We start from the raw sequence: 27321 nt of genomic DNA on the forward strand, positions 1-27321 counted from the left end.
AACAGAGAGCTGTCCACATGCTACAAATGTGACTTCTACATTACATGGTGATTTTGTCACTTGCCATCATATTTTCCTCACCAACATGTTCTTTTAGATCAATATTGTGCAGTTACCTTCACTCAATGTTATTCATGATATTTTCCTCTGCTTTCTGTGTTTATTTGATCAAAGATATTTTAAGTCAAAGCTTATTTTACCTGAGGTGGTGGTGGAGTGGTTCCCACAGGCTGTTTTGAAGAACTGTGTTTTACAGTGTTCTTGGCATGTTTACTTAACTTGCTTATATAGAGTGGCAGATCAGATCTTAGTATTCTGCTTCATTTAAGTTCCTTAGCCAGCTGGTAAATAAGCCATCTAGGTGTGTGGCGCCCATTAAAATATCTGAACTGTCATCAGAAAAACAGAAAACTGTTTATGAGAATGTCTGGAAAAAAAAAATAGCCTAAAGTGGATATGTGTAGGAAGGTAGATATTTTTATCTGAACATGACCTGACTTTGTGCTGGACTCTATAGCAAAGCCACCTCAGCAGGAAATTCTACAGACTAGCAAGGAAAAGAGATGATGATGATTGTTAGGTAGGAAAAAGTGTCAGATTTTTATAAGCTTTACTAAAACGATGAGTCATGTAAAGGAAGGGATATTGTTGTGCAAGATTTAATACTATCCTTGAAGTGCCTTAACATAGTACAATGAAAATGTGCTGCTGCCATATTAGTTGAAATAACATCAGCCTGTTCTGAGTGCAGCAGAGTAGAGAGTTGCACAAAAAGAGACTTATTGAATTTATTGTCCTCAGGGATTTTCTGGTGCGTCTTAAGGGCATTCTCCAACTAACTTTCTTCAGTAAGGTCAGCATAAAGTGCACATTCATTCTAGATACGATTAACTGTTTTTATAGCTGCACTCAGTTACAAACACTATAGAACATGATCTAATGATTGCTGTTTTAGGTCTTTCTTGAGGATGCCTCTGAACCCTAAACCCTATTGCTGGAGACTGGTTTAAGTTATACTTTGCATGCTGATTTTCCTAATCTTACTGCTGCCAAAGCGACATATTAGGTAGCTCCATATCAGGCACAAACTGCAACCATATATAAGCCTGATCTAATGAAACATTGAAGCAAGGTTTATTTAGCCATGGTGGGCTATTACTGTAGACTACTGTATGTCACCGCTCACAAAGGCTTGGGCAAAATTGTTTGGTTTATTTGCTGAAAAATGCTGTTTTCGGTCGACCCAAAACTTTTTGCAAATTTGATATAAAGTTTTTTGGGCCCAGCTTCAGAAAAGAGAGTGCATGTGTTTGTTCCCCTCTTTATCACCTTTTGACCAGTGGTTAGGGCACTTGTCTGCAATGTGGGGGACTCAGGTTTGAATGGCCACTCTGATGCAGAGACTTGAACTAAGATGTCCCCACACCCAGATGAGTGCCCTAATCGCCAGGTTTTAGGCGATTCTAGGGTAGGCTGGTTGCAATCTCTCCTACTGAAGCTTTGTTTAAATGCTTAGATATTCATTGGAGCAAAGACTTGAATTCAGGTCTGTCCCCTGCTGGGGGAGTGCTCTAAACACTAAGCCAGAGGTCATCGAACTGTGGGACGTGGCCCACTGAGGGGAGGTAGAGGATTGTTGCGGCAGGAGACTCTGCCATGCTGGGGGCTCCCAGTGGGAAAATCCTGGTGATGAGAGCAGGAAGCCCCAGCCGTGGGGTTCTGGGGGGGAGCCGCCCCACCACGGCTGCTCCCAGTCCCAGCTGGAGGGGCACTGGGTGCACGGACAGGAGTAAAGTGGGAGTGGGGAGGACACGGGATAAAAAGTGTGGGGACCACTGCAGTATGCTATTGGCTATTCTGCTCTGTCTTTTCTGCTGAAGCAGTTCCACTTCGTATAAATATAAATATTCATTGGGCCGGGGAGAGAGTAAGAATGGCTCTATAGCCTAGGGATGAAGGTGCTCACATGGGAAGGTAGGAGATGTGGATTCAAATTCCTCCTCTGGATCAGGCAGACAGAAGATTGACATCTCAGGAAAGTGCCCCAAACACTCAGCCAAAGGGCATAACTCCTCCCTCTCCCCAAACAGTTTCAGAACCGATTATTTCTGAATTTTCTGAAAAATAAATGATTCCCCCAGCCCTACCTCTCACCCTCGTTTTGGGTACTAGCCCTCTTAACAGATAACACTAGTAAAGGAAATCATGTTAAACCTCGAATTTAAATATTTGTGGGAGGTGGGTTTACTGAAGAGTGGATGGGGGAACAGGGCGGGGAGAAGAGGATAAGAGGGGCAGGTGTGGAGTGAAGCTTAGATGGAGATTTGGTGGGGAGGGGAAGGCTTGGAGCAAACAGCCAAGCTGACAGGGTAGAGAAAGCCCAGTCAGAAGTGTAGGAAGTTCTCTAAATGTGCAGAGGATCCTGCTTTGACTGCTTCTGCTCCAACCAGCTGGAGACTTTGGCCAGTTTCTCTTTGCAGTTTCCCCCCAAGATTATATGGTGGGATGGAGGGGAAGCTGTGCCTGGGTCCTAATGCCTCTATATTGTGTGTGTTGTTCTCGGCTGTATAGTTCCCAGCCCCCTCTGCTCAGCCCCATTTTACACCCTCCCACCAGTGCAACAGTCCCTGCTATGGCTGTTTCTGCCCCTTTCAGTGGGAGTTGATGAATGCTCAGCACCTTTGGAAATCAGGCCCCTTATTTAAGAACCTAAATATGGAATTGAAAAACCTAATTTTAGGAACCCACATTTTGAAAATTTTGGTCTAGGTCTTCTAATTATTCTCAATGGTCCCTGGCATGTTATTGTAGTTGTCCCATTTAACATCTAGTTGTAGACTAGAAAAAAAATCTTTAAAGGACTCTTTACTACTTAAGTTCCAGGTAATGAAATATTTACCACATTAAAGAAAACTATTAATCTTAGTCTGATAACATAGTTTGGGCATGTTTTCTTGTACCATGTCAGTCCCAGGATATTAGAGATATGAGGTGGATGAGGTAATATTTTTATTGGACCAACTTGATATTTTCTCATCCACCTTGCCTTTCTAATAGTTGGGGCATAAAGTCATGTTTTTGGTATTTTATATTCTTTCATGATATGATTGTCACACTGGCTGGATTGGTGGGGGCATTTATTATATTATTTAACATCAGTATATCAAAATCATAATTCATATGAGATATGCTATGTCAGGTACTGTTAGAAAGGCTGTAATGTGCTAAGTAAGATGATAATGTTTATGTTCATGTGTTATATGTGTAATGGAAGTTATGGATATGGTTGATATATCTGTATTTCAAATTGTGGTGTGTCTGGGCGATACCCCGGACAGGATGGCTGCAGCACTAGCCTGCTTAATGGCCAATTAAGAAATTCAGAGGTACAATGGGCCAGGGGGAAAAGCCAGGGATATACCTGATGAGTCACCAGTCACTCATGTGACCCTGGACTCCATCTTATTCCTGTTAATTTCCACAAGCAGCATGGCAAAGGCCAAAGGACATTAAAAGACAGCTGCACCTCATCCATTTGTCTTCAGTCTTCAGCCTACCACTGGATCAACTCATCTACAACTAAACTGAAGCTGTGAAACAAAAGGACTGAGACCCATCCAGGTATTGGATGTACACCAGAGGGACTGTACAAGCCTGCAAACTCCACGATTCTATTAAAAACCTGATATATATGGATTTTCAAATCAATTGTATTTGTCTGATTGCTTTAATCCTTTAACATTTCTCTTATAGTTTGTTTCTTTCTTTTTATAATAAGCCTTTAGTTTTATTTACTAAAGGATTGGCTGGCAGCGTGGTATTTTGGGTAAGATCTAAACTTATATTGATCTGGTGTTGTGGCTGACCCTTTGGAGTTAGGAGAAACCTTTTTGGTAAAGAGCACAGAGTTTTAAATAACTGATCTCTTTACTGGACCTAGTGCTGATTGAGAGCCAGAGACTGAAATGCAGAAAAGGGGGCTGTGTATATTTTTGTTTTGGCTTTTTGATAACCAGTGTGGGGAATCAGAAGCACTGTTTGTGGCAGGGTGGGAAGTCTGACTTCAGCGTTACCCACCAGTATTGGGATAATCTGCTCTCCTTTTGCAGCCTGCCCTGACCTTAGCATTTTCAGGTGGCTACCCTGGGCACAGATGGGTCACAACAATATATATGGAAGGCAAGATCATTTCATAAAAAATTACTTAAAATGAAATGTTTTCTGGTCTGTTCACTGGTCTCTGAACACTTCTGCATTTTAAGAAGAAAAACAGGGAGGCTTGGGTATTGGTTTTTGGAAAGCCCCAGTCATTGGATTCTGGTTTTTCAAGGGCACAATCAAAACAAAGAGAGTCTTGGCTTTGGATTCATGGACAAATGGAAGCAGAGAGAGATTTCCAAACCTTTGTAGACTGGTAGCATAAGGACTAGTATTGGACTGCTGATAAGCAGTAGTGAGATTCAGTGAAGAATACAGGATCAAGAGTGTGAAATATCAGAAGCCAGAGATGAGATGAGAATCCACAGTTAGTTCTTTTGGGATGCTGATAAACAAGATCCATAATGAGATAAAGGACAATGCAGGTGTCAGCTTCAGGAGTGACAGTATTTACGCAGCCTGTATGTGATAGATATATGTGACCCTGATTCTGAATAACAAAGAAAGGAATGGCTCAGAGTGGCAATGAAATTAGGTGATACCCCATGAGCAGTAAATGCCACTCACCTACATCAGTGGATGGGGGAAATTGATGGGGCCAGTGGTGAAAGGAGAACAGTCTCAGTGGCAATGGTGAAATCGTAGATCCTAACTGTTTTCCTACCAGTTTGCCTACCCAGTAAAGTCAATTACAAAGCTTCCACTGATTTCAATAGGGTCAGGATTTCACCCACTCTATGCAAAGATACAGTAAACCAGCTGCCCATTAGCCAAAACTCAGATAGATCATGAATTGAAAATGAAGCTGTGTAATTTTGGTTTTGACCTAGATTCAGGTGCCACAAATCTAACATAAATATGGTGTTTCTTTGCAATTGGAATTCTGGAGTGAGTAGATGAGCACTCCTCACCTGGGTGCAATTTGATCAGCGCCAAACTATTTCTTTCCCCCCCATCTGAAGTCTGCAGAGTGACAATGTGCAGCTGTTTATATGGCCAGGCAGGAAGCAATAAATTACAAAATTGTGTAAACATTCCTCAGTCACAGCACTGCATAGGAAGACTATTTAGAATTACACAAATAGTATGTGATGGTATCTTTCAAGCTTTTACATTTAATTTACGACCATGGAAACCTTGCTATAGATTTTATTCCATATGGATCTTGGAACCTATTTCAGTCTAATTTGTTGATATAAGCTTTTTTAACATTGCTATTTTCAGATGAAAGTCATCTTTAAAAAATGAGGAATTCCCACCAGGGCTAATGCAGAGAAACAGAAGTCTTTTTGGAGGATAATAAAAATGGTAATTCAAAGAACAGGAGATGGACACCAGAAAACAACTTTGCAGTGTAGTCAGTCTTTCCAAGATCATTTGCAAGACTTTTCTGTAAAGAACAGCTTTTCCTTTTCCATGACTGCAGGAATGTAAAAATATCACATGAATGCTGAGATTTAGGAGTGTTTTGCTCTTGGGTTACTTTCTTTCTGACAGATGCCAGAAGACAGTGTTGAGTAATTGCTCTTCTGCTCCAGGGGATCTATGATGCTGAAGTCCATAGAGTTCCATTCTGTCATCCTTCCCCTTTGACTGACATATGGGACCTTTTGGATGGTCAGATTTTGGGCTGTGTCTCATCTTTGGTATACAATTGACACTCAGCTATAGACTTTAATCTCACCCAACCTCTGCTGTACAGAGGAGTGACTACTCCAGAATCTATAGCACTTGGGGCTATGGATGAGAGCTAGCTGATTGAAACATATTTGCTTTAAGACTTTAAGACAAAGGTAATGTTAGCAGGATAGGGGAAGCAACCGGAAGAAGTGGAGAAGTTTGTACCAGTGCCTCCAATAGCTTTCTGAAGTGTTGCTGGCTAACTTGTTCGTCCTAGAAGTCCAGGCAGAAGCAGATGCCAACTATGTTTTTTATCGCTTTTGTTTAGCCTTTCTTGTAAGTGTGGACATTGCTGCAATGGCCCACACCTCTGTTCCCTCAAGAATGGGTTACCGAGATGTGCTCTACAAGGGCTCTGCATGAAACCTTTCAGAAATTGCAGCTACTGTGAACATGCATCTACCTGTCAATCAAACGGTATTTCCCATAAGAAATCCCTAACGACCACCTGTGCTCTGTGATCTGTACTGGAGGCCGATTGATTTTGGATGATGTTTAGTTTTTTGGTGTTGACATAGATAGCCCCTAGATGACTCTTCTAGGTAGAGCTGGTTGGAAAAATTCAGAGAAATTTTTGTCAGAATTGAAACATTTAGCGGAGATGGTTCAATTTCAGTGAAATTCCAGTGGAAGCCAGGCGGGGATCCAGTGGAATCCTGCCTTCCAGGCAGATTTCGGTCAGAAGCCTGCCTGGTTTCCTACCAGCTTGCCCACCCTGTTGGGGGCCCCAGGCTTCGAGGCATCCCAGCTATGCAAACTGTCTTGGAGCTGGGGACTGCAGGGCTTCTAGAGTCCATGGCTTTGGGCAGCCCAGCAATGAGGACTGCCTTGAGGCCAGGGCTCCATTCTCATTCACAGGATTTGTTGGTGTTTGTTTGAAAGTGGAGGAAAACCAAATAGCTCTAATTCTAGAGAAAGCTTCTGTCCCCTGGTTTAAACAATAGAGGCTGATAAGATGATGATTTTGGTTGAGGGATCCTTGACTACTGAACACGTTTGCTTCAAAGTCCAAAGATACAGTGACCTTCCGGGCACACTGCAAAACCCATCTCTTTGCTAGTGGGTTGAGAGGATGTGGTAAAAGTCTCACAATGATGAAAAAGAGAGAGAGAGTTTTTAGATTGTAAACACTTGTTCAATTTGTATGGATTTTTAAAAAATAACATTTTATTTGTGCAGAGTTTTGAATAAACATTTATCATTAAATATAAATAATTATTAATGTTAACATCTCAATGTCTCAGTCTTCCCTTACTAAACAAATCTCCAGGTGACAGGAATATATCACAGCCCTCTGAAAGATATAGGACCCTGAATGTTTTACACAACATTTCATAGGAAGTGTGGCAAGGTACCTCTTTTGCCACATCAGCCTCAGCATTTCTCACTCTGCCAGAAGGGCTGGAGTAAATTTGTCCTATTCTGGAAGTTTTTAATGGTTAACTTTGGCTTATTTACAATAGTTACAGTGGACCTCAGGGTAGCTGTAAGTTCTCTTAAGCAAAAAAAACCCCAAAACACAAAAGAAATACATTTCTTTGTCCCCCACTGAAGACTTGCCCTATTGTGCTGGTTGCCAGGTGTTCCCCAAACAGAAGTAAACTCAGCCTATGTCTATATTGATGGCGGCACTGTTGGCACCACCAGACCAATTCTGTGGAATCGATTGAGCAGCAGTGGAGACCTGCTCAATCAATCCGGAAGTCGTTGCTATTAATCCACCCCCTCAAAAAAGAGTAACTCTGCGTCGTTACCAGTTGGTGCAGTGTAGTGGGGACGCTGTGGTAGGTAGAAATTAGGAAGTCAACGGGAGATACGCAAACTACTCTACGTAACTTGTGTATCTCCTGTCGACTGCCGCTGAATTTCGCCAGCCATGTAGACATAGCCTCAGTGTTTTCCCCTTCAGGGAGGCAAACAGTTCTCCACCTAGGAGAAACCTTTTCTCCCTGTTGTCTCTAAACCTACTGCAGCTTATTTCTCATCCTTCCTCTCTTTCTTTCACCGGAGAGGGGATTTTAAAGTCACTGGCAGCCCTTAATTGGATTTAGGTGTTGCAAATTAACCTTAAGTAACCCCTTTTCAGTTCATAGGAAAAGACCTTCACCATTCTAGGGGTGATATACTTGTCTTCCACCACTCTCTTATAGCTGTCGGGTCTGACTTTGTCACAAAAGAGAGGGCTGGAAAGGATCTCAAAAGATCCTCTAATACAGTCCCATGCATTGAGGCAGGACCAAGATTATCTAGCCCATCCTTGACAGGTGTTTGTTTAACCTGTTTCTAAAAGACTCCAGTGACAGGGATTCCATGACTTCCCATCCCAGCCAGCTTGTGTGGTAAACTAATATCACAAACTGAAAGTTATTGAAATATTAATCTTAGTTTAGGATGTGAGTTATCTTTTAGTTAATTGTAACTTACTCCTTGACTCATTATTAATATCTTGATTTATATTAGTCTGATTTATATTCATTTAAAATCTTGCTGTAATCAATATACTTATTTGTTTGCTTTATCTAAAGCAGTGCATGTGGATTGAGTGTGTGCAGAAACCTCACTGAGAGTGACAGAACTGGTGCATATCAATTTCTTTGATAAATTGACGGACAAATGTAAATGAACTTGTAGGGTGCAGTATACAGCACCGAACCCTGAAAGACTGCAGTTCCTGGTGTTGTCTCTGGGACTGGGGGGGTTTGCTGGGAGTCTATCCCATGAGTGGCTGGCCAGAAGCACTCCTTCACTAGATCGGGACTGATAAATAGGGACCGATTACTTGCAGGAGGCGGGGCGTGGGCTGACCCAGGAGTGGGTGGGTCACACAGCAAAGTGGGGTATGTCTGAGGAATTGGGGTGACACAGCTACACACCAGTCCAGATTACGGGGGGGGGGAAGGTGGGGGGGATGTTACACCTTGCTAGATACATGCTCCCAGTTTAAGAGTGAATCATTGATAACTGTTCTTTGAGTATGGTCTTACAACTAATTGTGCACTCACCTTATGGTAATTTCATTTAGACCACATTTCCCTGGTTTGCTTATGAGAATATCATGTAGGACTGTGTGGGTGAGGTAATATCTCTTGTTGGACCAACTTCTGTTCATCAGAGACACAAGCTTTTGAGCTTTGTATGGCTTGTCTCTCTGACCAACAGAAGTTGGTCCAATAAAAAATATTACCTCACCTAAGTTATCTGTCTAATATCCTGGGACTGATATGGCTACAACAACACTACATGCATGCGGGACTCTGTCATTTATAACAATGAATAATCTTTTGAGTGTGTGGTATTAAGATTAGGCTGTTTTGTGTGCATGTAATCATTAATGTGGCATTCATTGTTATCCTTATTCGCACTTCTTGTCTCAAATTCAAGATCACATTCAGAAGTGATATCACCAGCTTCCCCCTCATTTTGTATATCAATGACTGAGTTTTTTGAGAATTCTTTCCAATACTATTAGGGGATGAGTGGAAGTTTCTAATTGAACAGCATTTTACGAAAAACAAAAAGTACCTGGTGAAGCTTTGTGTTTTTAGCTGAGATTTTGACTTTACTGACAGATAGTCTGTTCCCAAGTCTTAATTTTTAGTAAGAATTCAGACCTTTTCTTTCTCACTCTCAGAGCCAGTTTGCTTGTCCCCTGAGGGTGATGCCAAATGATGGAACAGAATAGAGAGGTGTGCTCTAGGAATTTAAACACAGGACTTGAATTCAAGAACTCCTGAATTCTCTGGCTTTGATGCTTTCTTTTGATCCTACTACCTGCTGTGCGTCAGTTTTCCCCCTTTGTAAAATGTGGATAATATCTGCATCATAGAACTATTGTAGGCATTTAATTAGCCAGTGAGTACCAATAATTGGAAGATGAAATGTTATATAAGTGTTTCATTTGCAAAGCACAATGCTGACTTTTGAACTGCTGTCCCCATATGCTGAATTACTTCCAATCTAACTCCCCACATTTCCTTTTTTGCTGGAGTCCTGTCAATAACAGTTCCCCCAGGGAACATGGGCCTTCTGACTCCAGTTCCACTAATGATGATACCAAAAATACTGGATATTGATATTTCTGCATAAAATTTGAGAATTGAGTATTACTCAAAACCTGAGACTGTGCCAGAAAGGTAAAAGAAGATGTGAAAGTCTAGCAACCCAGTCCAGGTAGTCAGTTAACAGCTTATTTTTTTGTTAAAGTAAAATATTTGAATAGCAAGCGGAGCAGTCAGGGAGTTTTGCAGGCTCTTCTAGCTGCTAGAAATAAAAGCTGTCTTTGTAATGTATGTTTGGGAAACCGTGTGTGAAGAAAGGAGATAATTTTGGTTCTTGAATGACATTTAAAGCTCCAGAGCAGCTGAACCCACAGGATTCCCACAGAACCGCTCTGGTCAGGAGAGGAGAACACCTCCTCCTTGCTCGTGAGTCTTCTGAGAGTTCACTACATTGGTACCGAGAGTTGAATTCCTATCATCCTTTCATTCTGTTTTTGATGCATTATTAATAGTAGTTTTGTAACAAGCTTACGCATTGAAGCTGCTGTGTGCATCAAAATGATAGATTTATATCCAAAGGTAAAAAATCTAAAGCTATCATTGTTTTCTTTGTATTTTTAATTCTACAAAAAAGATACATTTATTACCTTAAAACAATGATAATCTCTGTCACCTAATTTTCCATATTCCCTGATGAAAAACACTTATTGAAAATGCATGGCAAAACTATTAATAACATGAAGTAAAGCTTAATGCTGCTATTAACCATTACATTGCAGGCTCCATTATAACAATTTTGCCTATTACTCTTATGCCAGTATAAATTCTACTCTCTTTTCTTGTTAATTATGTGCAATCTCTAGTTGCCTTGTGCCAAGAGGAGAATATACCTCAAAAACTTTTATGAAAATAATGTTGAAATTAGGTTTGTGAAAACAAACCCTCCCCTCTCCAATAGTTTATCAGATAATGTTGTGTTAGTGGGTGTGTAGTTACATTAGTTTAGTTTGATCTGAACTCACATGATATGTTTATTCTTTCACACACAAACTCCGATAATTTAAAAAAAATATTTTATATAGCCTTTACAAAATATTGAAATTGTAGCAATAAACTTTCAAAGCATTGTCATTTGGGCAACATGCTGCATCATATGACATTCAGGCATTAGGAAACATTTATATTAGTACAGCTGTCTAATTAGCATTTTCATGTAAACCTCTGTATTGCTAAAATTGATACTCAAAATTCGGATGGTAAAATTGCCTCTTATGAAAAAAGCAAAAACTAAAATGTTGTTGTTTGAATCAGAATTATTTGTATAAATGCACTTTTCATGGAATTGTTTGTCTTGAAATATTTGTTCAACTTTATCTTTTTTTTCTTCTTGAGATACAGTACAACTGTTGATTGATTAATTGCTAAATCATCATAGAATTCCTATTAAGTGCATATTAATTACATTGTCATTAATGCCACATTAATTCACAATGATTAAGAGCATTAAAGTAAATGCCAAAGGAATCATGATGGGCCAAATATTTGCAAGTGTCACTAGACTGTTTGTGGTAAGAAATACACTACCCTCAAAAGAGAGGCCGGTGGATATTTATTGTGTCAAAAATGAAACACGTTTGTCTGGACAATCTAATTGGTGTGAATGTTTATCATGAAGTATACTTTAAAATAAATAGAGAGGCAGTTTATTAAAAAAGAGCAGGCCTGGATAAAGGCATAGGCAGTGTTGGCCTGTGCCTGGAGCCTAGATTGCTGGAGTCAGCTGACAAGATCTCAGCTTTTTTTAAAAAAATTATAATTCAAATAATTGCAAATAAATGCAAATAAAAGCTTCAGAATATGAACCAAAGATAACTGATGCCTGCCTGAGTCTGTACATAGCCTGAGTCAGTTACTCCAAGAGGCATAAATAGTCTTGTTCATCAGAACTCCTAAAACTGGCTGCCACCCAAATAGGAGTAGTATATAACTATATGATGAGCCTATGTGGGTTGTGTCCGGTGCCCTGGATTGCTTTTTACTTAGCCTTGCAGGAAAGGAATATTTTCGTATTCCTAATTAAAGGCAAATATAGAACAAGATTGTAGCTTTAAACCTCTGCTGGTGGTGCCTCTTGGAGCCCTGAGGGAGCATACACAGCAGTAACAGCTTAATATGATTTAGTAGGTTGCATTTCATTAGCAGGTGTCAGCTCATCTCCACCGGCTAGCATGGATCAGGATGGGGTCATGTTCCCATCCTCTTCCTGCTTCACTGGGATTTTTCCCACTATTGTTGGTGTGTAAGGTCTGATATTGAGGCTGGCTCCTGTACAAAAACACAATGGGAGGATGGCTGCTTGGTTCTTTTCTCTCTCTTTCCCTTAAACATCCCAGCATGTCTTCCCACACTCTGGCCCCAGAAAAAAAAAAAAATCTAGAAATGACTGAAAGTGCACATGGGTCTTGAATCTGGGTTCCCACACGGCTCTCACAGTTTGGCTGCCACTGGGCAACTCACCTGGAACTACGGGAAGTGAGAGGTTAGCAGAACTCTGACTCCTCCAAGAGGCCCTGCCCACGAGGATCCTGACTGAGGACAATAACCAGCCATGCTGATTGGCTGGATCATACAATTTAAGCCAGAAGGAGGCACGGGAAGTTGTCTGAGCAACTGAGAGACTTCCTGACTGCTGCACTAGACCTGATTCTTGCTTGATACTTGGACTCTGATTCAGGGTCTGATCCCTAGCTTGGACTATGGCTCTGACCAGTAGGTCTGACCATGCCTGCTCTGACCACAAGGTCAGACTGTCCATATCCCAGTCCTGACAGCTTGCTTGGACCACTCACCCCTTGACAGAGCATAATCTTCCAGGCATGGATCCAGCAGAGCTCCTCCCTTCCCAAGGAACACTGGCATCTCATGAGCAGGTAGCCAGCCGTCAGGCAGACAGCCAAGTAATGCAGGCACAGGCTATGCAGTTGGCTGCTGAAAACCAAGATCGCAGGACCAAGTGCTCCCACTGTGTACTGAGAGTGCTGTGCTACGGACCCAACCTTCTGCACCACCCACCGAGCCGAGACAGCACCCGTCGTTCCTCTGCTGGAGTGCTTTAACAGGGATTGCCAGAAACGTAGAGGTTTCATGAATCAGTGCCACCTCCAGTTCCCGCTTCGCTCACAGATGTACTCCTCTGACATGGCCAGGGTAGGCCTAGCAGCCAGCTTCCTGACTGGAGAAGCATCGGGCTGTGCCTAACCTTTACTCGAGACTGACAGGCCGGTGTTGTCTAGCTGGACACCTTCTAGCAAATGATATCAACTGCCTTTGATTATCCCAATTGCACCCGCACCACAGACGCTGCCCTGCATAAGCTCTGCAGGGGCAAGGAACAGCTGCCTCCCAGGCAGTGCATTTCTGCTGGCTCATGTCAGATATGGCCTGGAATGAGATGGTCCAGCTATACCAGTTCTGGTGTGGCCTATGAGAAGCAATTAAAGATGAGCTGGCCCTGACTGAGAACCTGACAGACCTGGATGCTTTTATTGATCTCACCATCTAGATGCATAATCAATTGTGGGACTGGTGCAAGAAGAAAAGGGGAGTGCCTGGACAAAGTGTACCCCCGAGTCCAAACCATGGTCCTGACTGGAATGCGTGCCAGTGAGCAATAACTCCCAGTGAGCAATAACACAAGTTCTAGCTGAGTTATATGTACCTGGACATACCCAACAAATTCTCCCACACTGGGCACTCATTGATGTGAACATAGCCTGAACTCTCCAGATTCTCCTACAGCTGAAATCCACACCAGACCTACTTGAGACAGTTGAGAGATTCTTCTGGACCAGTGCCATCCAGATATGCTGAAATTCAATGTCATCCACTCCTTGCACTTTCCTCTGATTCTGGGTATCTCCTGGTTTGTCTGCCATAAAGGCGGGAACTGAAGGTCAGCTTCCCCTCAAAGTTCTGCCGTCAGAACTGCCAGACCCCAGTGGGTGGGAAGCATACAACTGTTTTCTGGGGACACAAGCAAGAGCATTTGGCCTTGCTGGTTCAGCCAAAGATCTCAAATCCTGACTACTTCCAGGACAGCAATTATGCAGCTATAGTTGAACCCCCTTCTGCCACACCTTGTAGACTCCCTACCACCACAGCGGGAGTACAACGGTCCCATAGAATAGCAACCAGGAACGAAGGTTCTGTTTGAGTGCATTTATGCCATGTCAGAGCCTGAGCTATCTGCCCTGCAGGCTTACCTTCAAGAAAACCTGCCCAAGGGATTTATTTGCCAATCCACCTGTCCCACTGGGGTGCCAGTACTTTTCATGAAGAGGAAAAATGGAAGTTGTGTGTGTGTGTGTGTGTGTGTGTGTGTGTGTGTGTGTGTGTGTGTGAGAGAGAGAGAGAGATTACTGGGCTCTGAACCAACTCATGATCAGGAATTGCTATTCACCATCACTCATACAAGTGATTGGACCATGTGGAGGTTGTCTGGGTATAAACCAGGCTAGACCTTCAAGGAGCAAAACAACCTGTTACATACTAGAGCAAGGGATGAGTGGAAACAGTTTCTTGGACCAGGTATAGCCATTTTGAATATCTCATAATGACATTTTATTTGATAAATACGCACACCATATTCCAGCACATCTTCAGTGATGTGTTTTGGGATGTGCTGGACCAGTATGTGGCGGTATATCTGGGTGACATATTGATTTTCTCTGACACAGAGCAGTATACCGTGCACATCCATACCATCATCAAAAGGCTATGCCAGCATGGCCTCTACACCATATTGGACTACCCATGTCCGGTCCTGAAAATGAAGTGTCATTGAAAAATGGTACATGCTAACATTGGAGATTACCTGTGACTGTTTTAAGATCTCTGAAGATGATTCTGTGGGCTTGATGGGTTTGATTGTAAAAGAGTAGCTGAGACAGTGTGCTAGAGAAGATACAGAAAGAAGGAAAGCCAGTGGAAGACTGACAACAGAATAGGACAATAATAGTGTGAGTTTGTGTTAAGGGTTTGATGAAAATTAAATTGCCAAAGAGGAAAGAATGTATGTAGCTTTTGTTTGTATTTTAACCAAATTTGAGACAAATATTAGCTCCTTGGATCCTGAAGAATCAGACATTAAGACATTTTTGCAGAGCTATGTGAACTATTCGAGGGCAAAAAAAAGTGAAAGTTCAAAATTCAAGTTTTATACTTCTCATATTGAATTTATGAAATAATCATACAGTTTCAGAAAATGACTTGCAACATTTGGGGTTATTTTTAGCTGGGTAATACAGTAAGCCATAGTTTGTTTTGATTATTTTTTTAATTAAAGACCTCAACATTGTGACTGAAAAATGCAAAACTTTGTTTGGACAAAGATAATTTTTGCATATGAAATCACATTTCTGCATACTTTTACTGCTAACTTGGCCATTTCCTGAACTTTTAACAAATAGCAAAATATCTGCTTCATGTGGTAACCTAAAAAAATTTTAAAATAGCTTTTGCAAAATTTGTTTCAAACAACTTGCAAAGGCTGCTGCTCCAATTGTTTCTCTACTAAAGCTTGCCAATATTAGCAATATTATAACCACCACAAACATAGAATGAAAGACCTACTCCATCCTACACTGACATTTTCACCTTTTCAAAACATTCCTTTTTTTAAGAAGGAAATTTTTTGTGCTTAATCTTTATACAGAGTTGATTTTTTTAAAGGTTCAACTAAATTGGATGAACCCTTTTTGAGTTTTGAGGGAGTACGAATTATACTTCTTCTTTTGGAATCTTACAAGCAAACTTGTATTTAAAAGAACTTTTGTAGATTACCTTGAAAAAGGAGTGTGGTGTGAGTGGGAGTTATAGACTTAGCAAATTAGACATCTGGACAGCTGTACTGGAGCCAAGCAGATGAATAAAGGTGAGTGACTAACAGATGGTGGCTTATGGGGGGGAGGAGGCAAATGGTAAGCATAGTCTTCATTTCAATGAAATTCCAGGAAAGTAATATTACTAAATACCAATTTTAATAGGAAAAATTGGGAGGTTAGAATTTTGACATTGGGAGATGGTCTCAACACGATTTACTTTTCTAAAACGTGGTGGAATGAAACAAATTAATCAAATACGATAATAACTATATGGTGGAAACTAGGCTGGGGTTTTATTGTTATTGGAACAGTGCTGTGCTCCGCTGGGGCAGAGAGTTTGTATTTTGGGATCTCAGTGACGAGGAAGAGACAGACAAGGAAGTACCCATGCAGCAGTTTATTTACGCAGCACTTAAGTTACAAATTTTAGGCCGCTGCTAACTGTTAGGAGTACAATTCAGGCAGTCAGGCGCTTACCAGCACGAGGGTGGGGAGGCCCCATTCTCCACCCTAAAAGCGAGTTGCCACCAGGGAACCGAGCTGCACGGGGCATCCACTAGCGCCTCGAAGGATTCACGGAGAGCCTCAACAGGGCGGGTCCTGGGAACTTCTAATATATTCCTCTTTCCTTAAGCCTTACAGTAAGCTTTACCCAGCAACAGGTGACGTGTATCTCAACCCACATAGGGATTGGGCCTTAACACTTGTTTTTCATTAATTTATTGGCCATTAGCTAAGGGGTTTTTGCAATAAGGTGATGTCAATTGTTTATCACTAAAGTTGCTGATTTTGCTGCTAAAGCCGCTAATTTTCTCCTGACTGTATGGTCAGCTGGCATTTTATATTCATTTCAAGGATATTTTCAGATCCAGAGAGAGTTCCTCTTATCCCTTACAAGTCTGGCTCTTGAGAGGCCTAACTCTTGCTCATAAGCCTGCTGCCACTTCTAGAGCCTAGCTCTTGCCATACTGAGCTGACCTTGCATTACAATATTTTTCCGCTCCTTACAAATGCTGTATGTAGGATTCCATCAACTCTAATGAACCAACTCCTGGTAAAAAAGAAGACCATAACTAAGGTAGAATCTTTATTGAATTCCAGGCTATAAGAATATAAATATAAGACCTAAACCTACAAAGAGAACTGCTGGGGGTGGGAATGTGTGCAAAGGTCTACCCATGTGGATATGTTTGCAGATTCGGGGCCATATAAATGTTGGTCGGTATACAACCAGTCTTCAGACCAAAACAGAGTACTAAGTCAGATGGCCAAATTCACTGTGTTCTAGGAAGGTGCAACTCCATTGATTTCAGTGGAATAGATCTCATGTAGACCTGTGGAATCTGATTCACAATATTTATTGCAAGTGAGTTTAAGGAAGCAACAAAATACTCTAGAAGAGTGATAATGGGTAACTTCAGCTATCCAGATATAAACTACTTGAATGTCATAGTGAGATGTGATTTGGATAACATGTTTCACAATATCAACATAACAAAATAATTTTTAAAATAATAAAATACCCCAAGCAATGGCTTCTCAGAGCAGCTCATTCTGTAGCATGACAGGACTGGCTACTTCTGTTCCCAAGTAACACACAAAAGATCAGAACTTACGGTTAAATCTTCTTATTTAAGAACCTCCCAGATTTATCCAGATTTCTATATTAGAGGAGCTGTGTGGTATGTAGCCTACTGACCTCACTTTTTGCACATAGAATTCAGGAGAAGAGACCACTGTTCAAGTTAGTGGAACAATGTTGTGTCTAATTTTAGATGTTTGTGGCTGGTATTTTTATTTTGAGATAGAACATTATGTACTTAGTGTTTCTTCTTTCATAAAACATCCAGATGTCAGCCTTCTGTCTCTTATATCCAAGCTTTGTGGGAACTTCCTGGAAAATGGAAGTAGAAATCAGATACTCTAAATGAATGTCAGCTGACCCCAAACCATTCTGAAATACTACTACTTGGTTTGTGCTAGTGTAAATCTGCATCACTATAATTAAGGCTGTGTGTTTGTCAAGCCATGACTTTCATAGCAAAAGCCATGACTTTTATTTATTGTTTTTTATCATGGTATCTATTGCCCTGGCCAGCCCATTACAGGAAGAATCCTCCACAAATTTTAACAAATTTGGCTCTATATATGTCCAATGTAGGGAATATGAGAAAACCATGGCATGTGATCATATTATTAAAGCCCATAGTCGTAGTCACATTGTGGCAGAGCTAACCTTGCACATGTAAACTTTTAGGGGTTCAGATTGCAACTTTAATGTTGTTTTAACATAAGTTTTTGTATGGAATAAGTATATAATATAAGAGTAGACATTTTCAGCTCTGGCACTGATTTGCTGTGTGACTTAGTGCAAGTCATTTCGAGTCTCATTCTGTAAGAGATTGAGCATCTCATGTGACATGCTGAGCAATTTCCACTCCTGCTGACACCTCCAAGGATCCCTTACTCCCTCGGGGTCAAATTCTGCTTTCCTTTTCTCTCACAAAGGAGGACCATTGAAATCAATAAGACTACTCACATGAGTAAGATATGTAGGAATTGGTTTTCTATGGCTCATTTTTCTTATCTATAAATGTTAGTAATGTTGTACCTACTTCATGCTTAACGTTTATAAAGTGCTTTGAGATCCTTCTCATAGATTCAGAGTTGAAGGCCAGAAGGGACTATTAGATCATCATCACTGATCATTTGATCAATAGCATCTAGTCTGACCTCCTGCACTGAGCCCAATAAGTTGGGTTTGGCATAAGCGTGTCTTCCAGAAAAGCACCCAGTGTTGATCTGAAGACATCAAGAGTTAGAGAATCTACCACTTCACCTGGTAGTTTGTTCCAATGGTTAATCACCCTCACTCTTAAAATATTTTGTCTTATTTCTAATTTGAATTTGTCTGGCTTCAGCTTCTAGCCGTTGGTTCTTTCTCTGATACATTGAAGAGCCCTTTTGTATCCAGCGTTTTCTCCGTGTGAAGGAGCACGGACACACTATAATCGAGTCACTGCTCAATCTTCTTTTTGATAACTGAAACTGATTGAGCTTTTTATGGTTCTCATTCTAAGGCCTTTTCTCCAGCCCTTCAATCATTTTTGTGGCTTTTTTCTGCACCCGCTCCCACTTTGCAATATCAGAACTGGATGCAGTATTGCAGTATCAGCCTCACCAATGCTGTGCACAGCATTAAAATCACCTCCCTATTCCTCCTCACTGCTCCCCTTTTTATATGTCCAAGAACCACATTAGCTCTTTTTTGCCACAGCATCGCATTAGGAATCATGTGGAGTTGCTTGTCCATTATTACGCTTGAATTCTTTTTGGAGTCACTGCTTTCCAGGATACAGCATGGTTCTATTAGGTTTTTCTACTGCACCCATCATTATGGTATCTGAATGTCTTCCAACTGGCATGCTCACACATGTGGTTCCTTCTCCATTCCTTGATGAAAGGCATTGTAATATATTTCAACTCATTATCAAATATCCCTTTCAAAATATTTAAATTTGCTATTTCTACTTACTGCAAATGTTTGTAAAGGTATTGGGATGGGAGTTGGGAAGTGGAGGAAATGAATACAATACAAAAATGTAATGGTCTTTATTGGAATAATAAACTCTCCCCATTTGTAGCCAGGAAGGTTTTCAAAAGTGTGAAAAATACATTCTTCTCGTATTGTCTTTCTAGTGCATCAGATATACCTAGTTAATCACATGCTTGGTTGATAAGTTTTTCTGAGATAATACACTCTATGTAGTAACAGTCTAAAGTAGCATAGAATGTATACAGTCTATAGATGTTACGGATATTACTATGACTTTGGTAATCTATATTTTTATTCTGAGTAAAAATGAAATGCAAACTGATCCATTTTTCTCCAGCTCTGCTGTACAACAGGTTCATTCCAATGCAGTCCAAATTAGGGGGGAAAAAAGAGAGATTTCTCATTATAGTAAATACAAAAAGGAGTTTGAAAACCAAAGAGAAGTTGTGTCAGACTGTAGACTGGAAAATCAACAAGAGCTAGAAATAGCAAGTAAGATTAAAGGTACCAATGTAACCACAGGGCTATTCTTAAGCAGCTTTAGAATAGTTTAAAAAAAAAAAAAAAAAAAAAGAGAGAAAAAAGTGAAGCTTACTTTCTAAAGTGAATTGTGCTTACTTTCAACAGTAGATGATTGCTATTTACTGTAGGGGTAGTAAACCTCAGAAAGTTTGCCTTTTTTAGTCTATCGTGTCCTATCCGTTGTCTGAATGGATTTAATAAGAATACTTTTTTCCATGGGAAAGATGCTGTGGCTACCGATTCTGTCTATCTAACAGGTTTTTGTACTGTGGCCATCGCATTGGTGTCTGAATACCTAGAATTCATACTGTTGATCACTGTTTCTAATTATATATTAACTTTATACTAGAATTATTTCCTTAGTGCTTTGGACAAGAGCTAGTAAGAGTTATATAAAGTGACTTGATCTGATTCTTAAGACCAAGGCAACCAAAAATAAAGACATTTGCCTTTAACTCTCTTGATAGAAGGAAATGAGACAAAACCAGTTAAACAATTTGCAAAACTTAGAAGACTTAAGAGACCCTGAACATACTTCTGAGCACACAGATGACATTCACTAATTGAGGCAAGTTATGGCACTCCAGAGCTTCGGAGCACAGTTAACAGATTTGGACCCTTGCCCTATTTATATCTATCTTTATATATAAAATAAATCCTGTGCCCAAGCAATCTGGCACATACTGAAGTGTAGAAATCAGATGATGAAACTCACAGTGAAGGCCAAAGCCAGTGAAATCCCGTGGAGAATAATTTGGAACTTTGAAGGAAATTAAAGCAGTGACTAAACAGAAGGCATAATCTAGTTATAATGGACACTGAAACTAGTACTTTAGCTCAAAGAGAGATTATGAATTAATTTAGATTTTCTGACTTTCTAATCTCCCTATCTGTCTAGAGTCCTATTCTATGCCCATCACTATGGTGTCTAAGACTAAGTGCACTAATGGATTTTTATGGAATCTGAAGACCAGTTAATTATTCTTACTGATTTTTATATTGGGTCTTTGTGATGTTCCCCCTCTTCAATATGGATTGGTGTGTAGCTGTCTCACCCCAATCCCTCAGTCCTGGGCCCCAACTTAGTCTGCTTTGCTGTGTGAACCATCCACTCTTGGGTCGGCCCACTCCCAGCCTCCTGCGAGTAACCAGTCCCTGACCCAGTGAAGGATGCTTCTGGCCAGCTGCTTATGAGATTGACCCCCAGCAAACACTCCCAGCCCCAGATGCAACCCCAGGAATTGCTGTTTTACAGGACTCAGTGCTGTACACTGCACCCTGCAAGCTCATTTACATTTGTCTGTCAATTTATCAAAGAAGTTGATATGCACCAGTTCCTGTTACTCTAAGTGAAGTCTCTACACTCACTCAATCCACATGCACTGTTTTAGATAAAACAAACAAATAAGTTTATTGACTACAGCAAGATTTTAAGTGATTATAAATCAGATTAATATGAATCAAGGATTGATTAACCCCAATTAACCCCAATTAATTAAAAGGTAACTCTTATCCTAAACTAAACTTAACATTTCAGTAGCTTTTTAGTCCTTGATGTTAGCTTACCCACAAGCCTTCCTCTGTAGCATGGGGCATGGCTCACTTGCTGGTGGATTCTCTGTACCTTGAAGTCTTTAAACTATGATTTGAGGACTTTATTAACTCAGTCATAGGCTAGGGAGTCAATGGAGTGAGGTTCTGTGGCCTGCGTTGTGCAGGAGGTCAGACTAGATGATCATATTGGTCCCTTCTGACCTTAGATTCTATGAGTCTATGACTCTTGCAGCCAGGCCCCCCACCCCTGAGAGCAGTTAATCAGTGTCCTTGATGATGCTTAGAAGATGGATTCCAAGGGAGAGTTCGAGACAAAGATGCCTCTCTCTTTTAACAAGTTTCCTTGACACCCTCTGGGGTCAGGTGATCAGCCATGTCCAGCAATGGGCACGATTTCCTCCACTTTTGTCAAATGAATGTCGCTTTATCAGGTGCTCAGGCCAGTCCCTTGTTCCTGAAAGCATGCCTCTGCTAGGCGTGAACCCTCAACTTTGTGTTTGTCTGAATCTATTCAAGCCATGTGTGAGACACATTTGGGGATATGACATAGCAGAATTTCATATCTGTGCACATGCATGACATTGCAGGAAACATGCTACCATAACAATAATGTTCAGTATATCCTGAGCATTCCAAAAAACACCTTACATGACACACTTTGCATTATACAATACACAGTTATACTATAAGGGTGAACATGAAAGATACACAAATGACACCTTAATGGTATACATGAGGTACAGCATGTGACAGCCCTACAGACATATAAGAAGACTCAGCCTCTGTCCCAAAGAGTTTACATTAAAAAAGCCTGAGAAGTGAGCTCTTGAAACTCCTAGAGGTGTGTGTGGGAATTGTGGGTCCTTAATATCTTTCAGGCTTAGGCCCTGAGTTATTTGGCATCTTTCCACCCTGTCCTTTAGGAATATTTATTCTTTTACTCCAGTTAGCGAGCTGGAGTAGAATCCAGCCGCTCTTGAAGTTGATGGGAGTCTTGCCATCATCTTCAATGAGGCTTGGATTTCAGTGTTGATATCTAACCTTTGCCACCTACTGTGCATCTCCTCCTCGCACACACATTGGGTCCACCCCATCTTGAAAGGTGGAGGATGAAAAAAGTTCCTTTTTCCTAGAGCATAAGGGAATACTTACACATGTGGCTTGCTTCAGGACTCTGAGTATGAAAGATATCTGCTGTCTCGGGGGGCATGGTTGTGGTACTGTATGGTCAGGAGATGGACACTGTTCCCTGTGTTTTAGACATTCTCAGGATAGGGAAATCCTTTGCACGTGCTCTTGGTGGCCAGTTGTCACCAGCTATGTTTGAGAGTTACACTGATCACAAGTTACAGAGATATACAGGTTACAGAGATGTTCTAAGCTAGTGACAAAGAGATGATTAGAGACATTGATAGGAGTCATCTTCAACTCCTCCCTCGCTCTTGTCCTCTTTCAAATCTTCTTCATTCTTTTCTCCAAATTTCTAAGATCCACACTTTTTTCTTTCTTTTCAAGTAGCCAAAACTTGCTCTGTCCCATATTGAACATTATAACTTCCTTCTCTCCAGCTTCCCCAATATCATGTCCTCTCTAGTCAGTACACTGTGCAGTCATTAAGATCATCTTCCTTGCCCATCATCCTGACCACATGATGGGCTCCCTTCTTAAACTTGATTTGGTGAAATGGTTATTTATTGTCTTCACCTACAGGAATCTTAATTCTATACCTCCCTACTTCTCCACCATTTTTTCATAGTGCTGCCCTGCCTCTGCCATGCCACCAAGGATGGCAACTCCTTTGCCATTTGTCAGCTTGTTACATAAACATCCCTGTGCCTTTTTCTGTTTTGTCCAGTATGCATCAAAAAGTCTTCCAAAATTCACTCTCAAGGCCCCTAGGCCCTCCTCTTTCAAATCCTTCCTTAACACCTATCTACATCATGTTTCCTATAAAAATCAGCATCATTGGCTCTTGCTTTGTCAACATATAATAATGAAAAATTTGCAAATGCATATGTGCTATATCACTTCACTTGGATTTTGAGAAATGGTCACCATGGGTCTAAATCTGCTCCCCTTGATCCCAATGGGAGTTTACTGTTGACTTCAAAGGGGCCAGAATTAAACCAATGCTGAGCACTTTTGAAAAGTCCCACCCCAGATGTACGCTCCTCCACCCTTGCAAGTCACTTCTCTTCTTAGATGATAAATGCCTTGGGGTGAGAACTGTTTATTACTATGTATTTATACACTGCCTAGCACAATGGGGCCTTGATCCTGATACTGTAAAGTAAATGTCAATCACAATATTAAAATCAGCCATGGTTTGAGTTTAACCTGTTTCTGTGTTCTAGCGTGGTGTGCTCAATTTTTGTTGTTCTTCATGAACTTTTCATCAAGTATGAACTAGTTATCTCATTTTGAGATTGTTACTCAAGTTTAAATTTGCTGGGGGAGGACACATGGTATTTCTTCTGCATCTAGGTGTCCTGATTGTACCATATGTGATCATAACTAGCACTTCAGTTAGCTTTTCAGAAACAGAGATGGTGTGAGTAAGATAAAGAACATTTTAAAAAAATTTGGCTCTGTGTCTCTGTTTGGCCCTGCCAGGCAGTGGTCAGGACCAGCATGCTGCTGTTGTTACTTTAGTCAGTTAGTGGAAACCAACTGTGTTATTATTTAGCCATGTTATCTGATGCCTAATTCTTTAAAAGTTTTTCCAGGGGAAATTTTCCTGACTCCAGGCTCTGATTCAGATACTGCTGACTGCTGCTAATACCCACACTTGTCATCTGCTGCCACCCCAGCCCTGCTGGCATGGGATCAATCTTAGCTCTACAGTTATAAACATAGACTTTTTAACCAGATTTTCAGACGTGCTTAGCACCTATCTAGGTACCAAAATAAATGGCCATGTTTTCAAAAGAACTCAGCGTGTTGGGTGCTAAACTCTTGAGTATCTGGTCATAGATGTCACAATGGCTGCTGCTGGTTGCTGAGCACCTCTGAAAATCTAGACTTTAGCTAGATGCCTAAATGAGGAGTTGAACATTTTTGAAAATCTGGCTCCAGTTGTTAGTGCTGAGCACTTGAAAATTGGATCCTGGTCTCTCTTGAAAATTTGGCCTATATGTCTGTTTCTCCATTACTTGTGTCTCTGACCCACTACGTTTTTCTATCATCATCATCATCATCATCTTAATAAACTTTAAGAATAAAACACAAGGAGCAACAATGTACTTGGAATGATTTTTATTTTAGATTATGGGAAACAACAAGAAGAAAGAGAAAAGTCTTTAGCACAGTGAGTGTCTCCTCTGTAGCAGGCTGCAGCAACTCTGAGAACAAAATGGCTGTTGAACTCTATGCACTGGGAGAATTCTTAGAAATGTAAACATGCAGCATGCAGGAAACTAAAACAGCAGTTTCATAGCTTGAAACACTACACTCCCTTCTCTTAGCCTCCTCACCTTCATCTATTGCACATGTGTCTTTCGCTACTCCTGCTCTCTCTACTAGTTTCACACCCTTCCCCTGTAATTTCAGATACCTCCATCCTGTATTAATATGTGAGATTTCTCCTTTTTAAAATTTTTAACCTCTACGTCCTTCCCCTTAGATACCTATTTCTCTCGTCAGTTTTACCCCTTCACTTGCTCCATGTCTCAGACCCTCTTTCCTCGGGATCCTCTTAAGCTATGAGGCAATTTGGATCCAAATATGAACTTTGAGGCTCAGTCACATGTCTTCTGTAAAGAGCATTTATATCCCAAAGAGCCAATCTGAGGGGCCAAATGCAGGATTTGACCCATCTTGTTCAGTTCCCAGTTTTGAAAACTGGGCTTCCAGTCAGAATCCAGAATGTTTTTTGCAAAACCTTCATTTTTCTAAGCAAATTGGAAGTGTCTTGCTCTCAATCATTCTTTGCAGTAACCTAACGAGTGTTACAGCAAGTGATTCAATGGAAAACACCAGGTCTGATTTTAATAGTGTTTTATGCTAGTGCAGGGCTAGAGTTGGTTTTATTTTATTTTATCTTAATCCCCTGCCCTCTTCTGGGCTTTAGATAGCCAGTGTTGTTAGCCTCCAGTTTTCATGACTGTTGCAACTCTCTGACGAAACAGAAATGACTGCATTGGCTTTAAGAGGAGGCAATTTTTCATCTTTATTTTTATTGAGATCTGAATCACCGTTTTCTTTAAAATTCTGTATTTATGGGCAGATCTGATTATCTGTTTTTAAAAAAAACAAAAAAACAAATATAAAGCTACCTCCATTGAGAGCTTTGCTCTTGAGCATTCTAGTAGATACTTGTTGGTGACACTTGTGATCTTGTGGTTATAAAACTCATAAATATTGATAAGATTGAGATTTGATTTCAAATCGCCATCAGGAATCATGCCCTGCAGTAAATTTGGGGGTAGGGGGCGTGGGATTCTTATCTCCCAAACTAAACTAAACTAAAACAGCATTATCATGTTAAAAACTTCTTTAAAGACCACCAAACAATCTTGTTGTTGTTCTGTTATTTTTGGTATTTATTCAGTTATAAAAGGATAATTTTAACCACTCAAAACTGATGACAGCTAGGCTGTTGCCAAGGCGTTAATACAGAGTTTCATCTGCAGTACATTGTGTATTAGTGTAGTTGGCAGGAGATTTTTGTTGTTGTCTTCAATTTTTTTCTGTGTGTAGATCTCTGCGACTCAAATAGGTAGAGCAAATAGGTGGACGTGAGTCATATTTGTAATCATCTTTGTGTCAGGTTCTTCAAGGTGCTGAGCTGAGAAATATGGAGCTCCTTAAGCTTCAATTCAAGACAGTGGCCATTATGGGCACTCAACCCCATAGTCTCTAGTACTGTTCCTGGGTAGAGAGAAAGCTGCTCCATTCCTCAAGCATGGAACTGACTCTCATTTCCAAGCCTCTCTCTTGTGCCCTTCCTATAAGGCACAACAATGGGGACAGTGTTGGTAAATTATTGGAAACGGCAGTGGCCATAAAACAAAAAGTTGGCCCTATACATAGTGGCGTAGACCAGTACTGGCCCAGAATGAAAATACTTATTCCAATGTCTGCAAGGTCTGTCCCCCGACACTTTGCTTTAAAATAAAAATGATGAGCTACATTCTGCAAAGATTTTCACTTCCTTAATAATGCAGTATTTTTTTTTTTAAAGAATTATAACTCAAAGCTTGGGGTTTGAAGTTATTTGAAAGTCTCCACTGTCTCAATGGCTCTCGCTCCTCCCAACTCTCTAGAGTAACTCAGTTAAAGAACCTTGGAAGTGCTAAGGGTTGAGTTAAACCCTGGTAGGATTCAAGATTGTTGTTTTGAGGAGATGGGAGGTATTTAGGCCATGAAGTCATTCCTTGATGATGCATTTTCCAACCAGTGGCATGATTTAAAAACAAAAAAACCCCCTGCATTTTCCAAGACGTAGGAGAAATTTATTTTACTTTGTATGCTTCACAGCACTGCTAGAGAAACCTATCAGCAAGAGGCGGGACAGTGAAGCCATACAGAAGGCCAAGATCCTTTACTCATCATGTATGAATGAGAGTAAGTAACTTTATTTTATTATGGGCAGGCTGTATCTTACCAGTATTGGTTCTGACACTCTAACAGAAGAAAGCAGTGAAAATGCAGGCCCAGATCCTGCAGCTGTACCCATGCAGACACACTTGTACTCTCTGAATTCAGTGAAGCTCCATGCAGATGCAAATGTCCACCCATATGGATCCAATTACAAGTTCAGAGCCTTATTTTGTCAATAAGGCAATGTGACTCTGAACAGACAAAGGCACAAGATACCATTGTTACATAGTTCTTTGAAAAGTGATTATGCTCTAAGGGACTCTCAAAACAATGTGGGAGTATTGACTGACAAGGTAAATGAGTAAATTGTTTTATGGAATCCTCTGATGGAATTGTTTCCTCAGGCCTCTCACTCTGAACCCCTGAGTCT

The 27321-nt window shown here is 40.7% G+C and overlaps 1 protein-coding gene across 1 annotated transcript in view; it reads left to right on the forward strand.

Annotated features, from left to right (window-relative positions):
- PHEX (phosphate regulating endopeptidase X-linked) overlaps positions 1 to 27321 on the forward strand; it is a 129839-nt gene that overhangs the window by 12004 nt on the left and 90514 nt on the right. The window contains exon 4 of the mRNA XM_067545292.1: positions 26829 to 26915. Within this exon, the coding sequence (XP_067401393.1) occupies positions 26829 to 26915 (87 nt within the window). The remainder of the gene's footprint in view (positions 1 to 26828; positions 26916 to 27321) is intronic.

The sequence above is a fragment of the Emydura macquarii genome, unplaced genomic scaffold, assembly GCF_026122565.2.
Source record: "Emydura macquarii macquarii isolate MOO-44397 ecotype Brisbane River unplaced genomic scaffold, CSIRO-AGI_Emac_v2 contig_1043, whole genome shotgun sequence".
Taxonomy (NCBI): domain Eukaryota; kingdom Metazoa; phylum Chordata; order Testudines; family Chelidae; genus Emydura; species Emydura macquarii.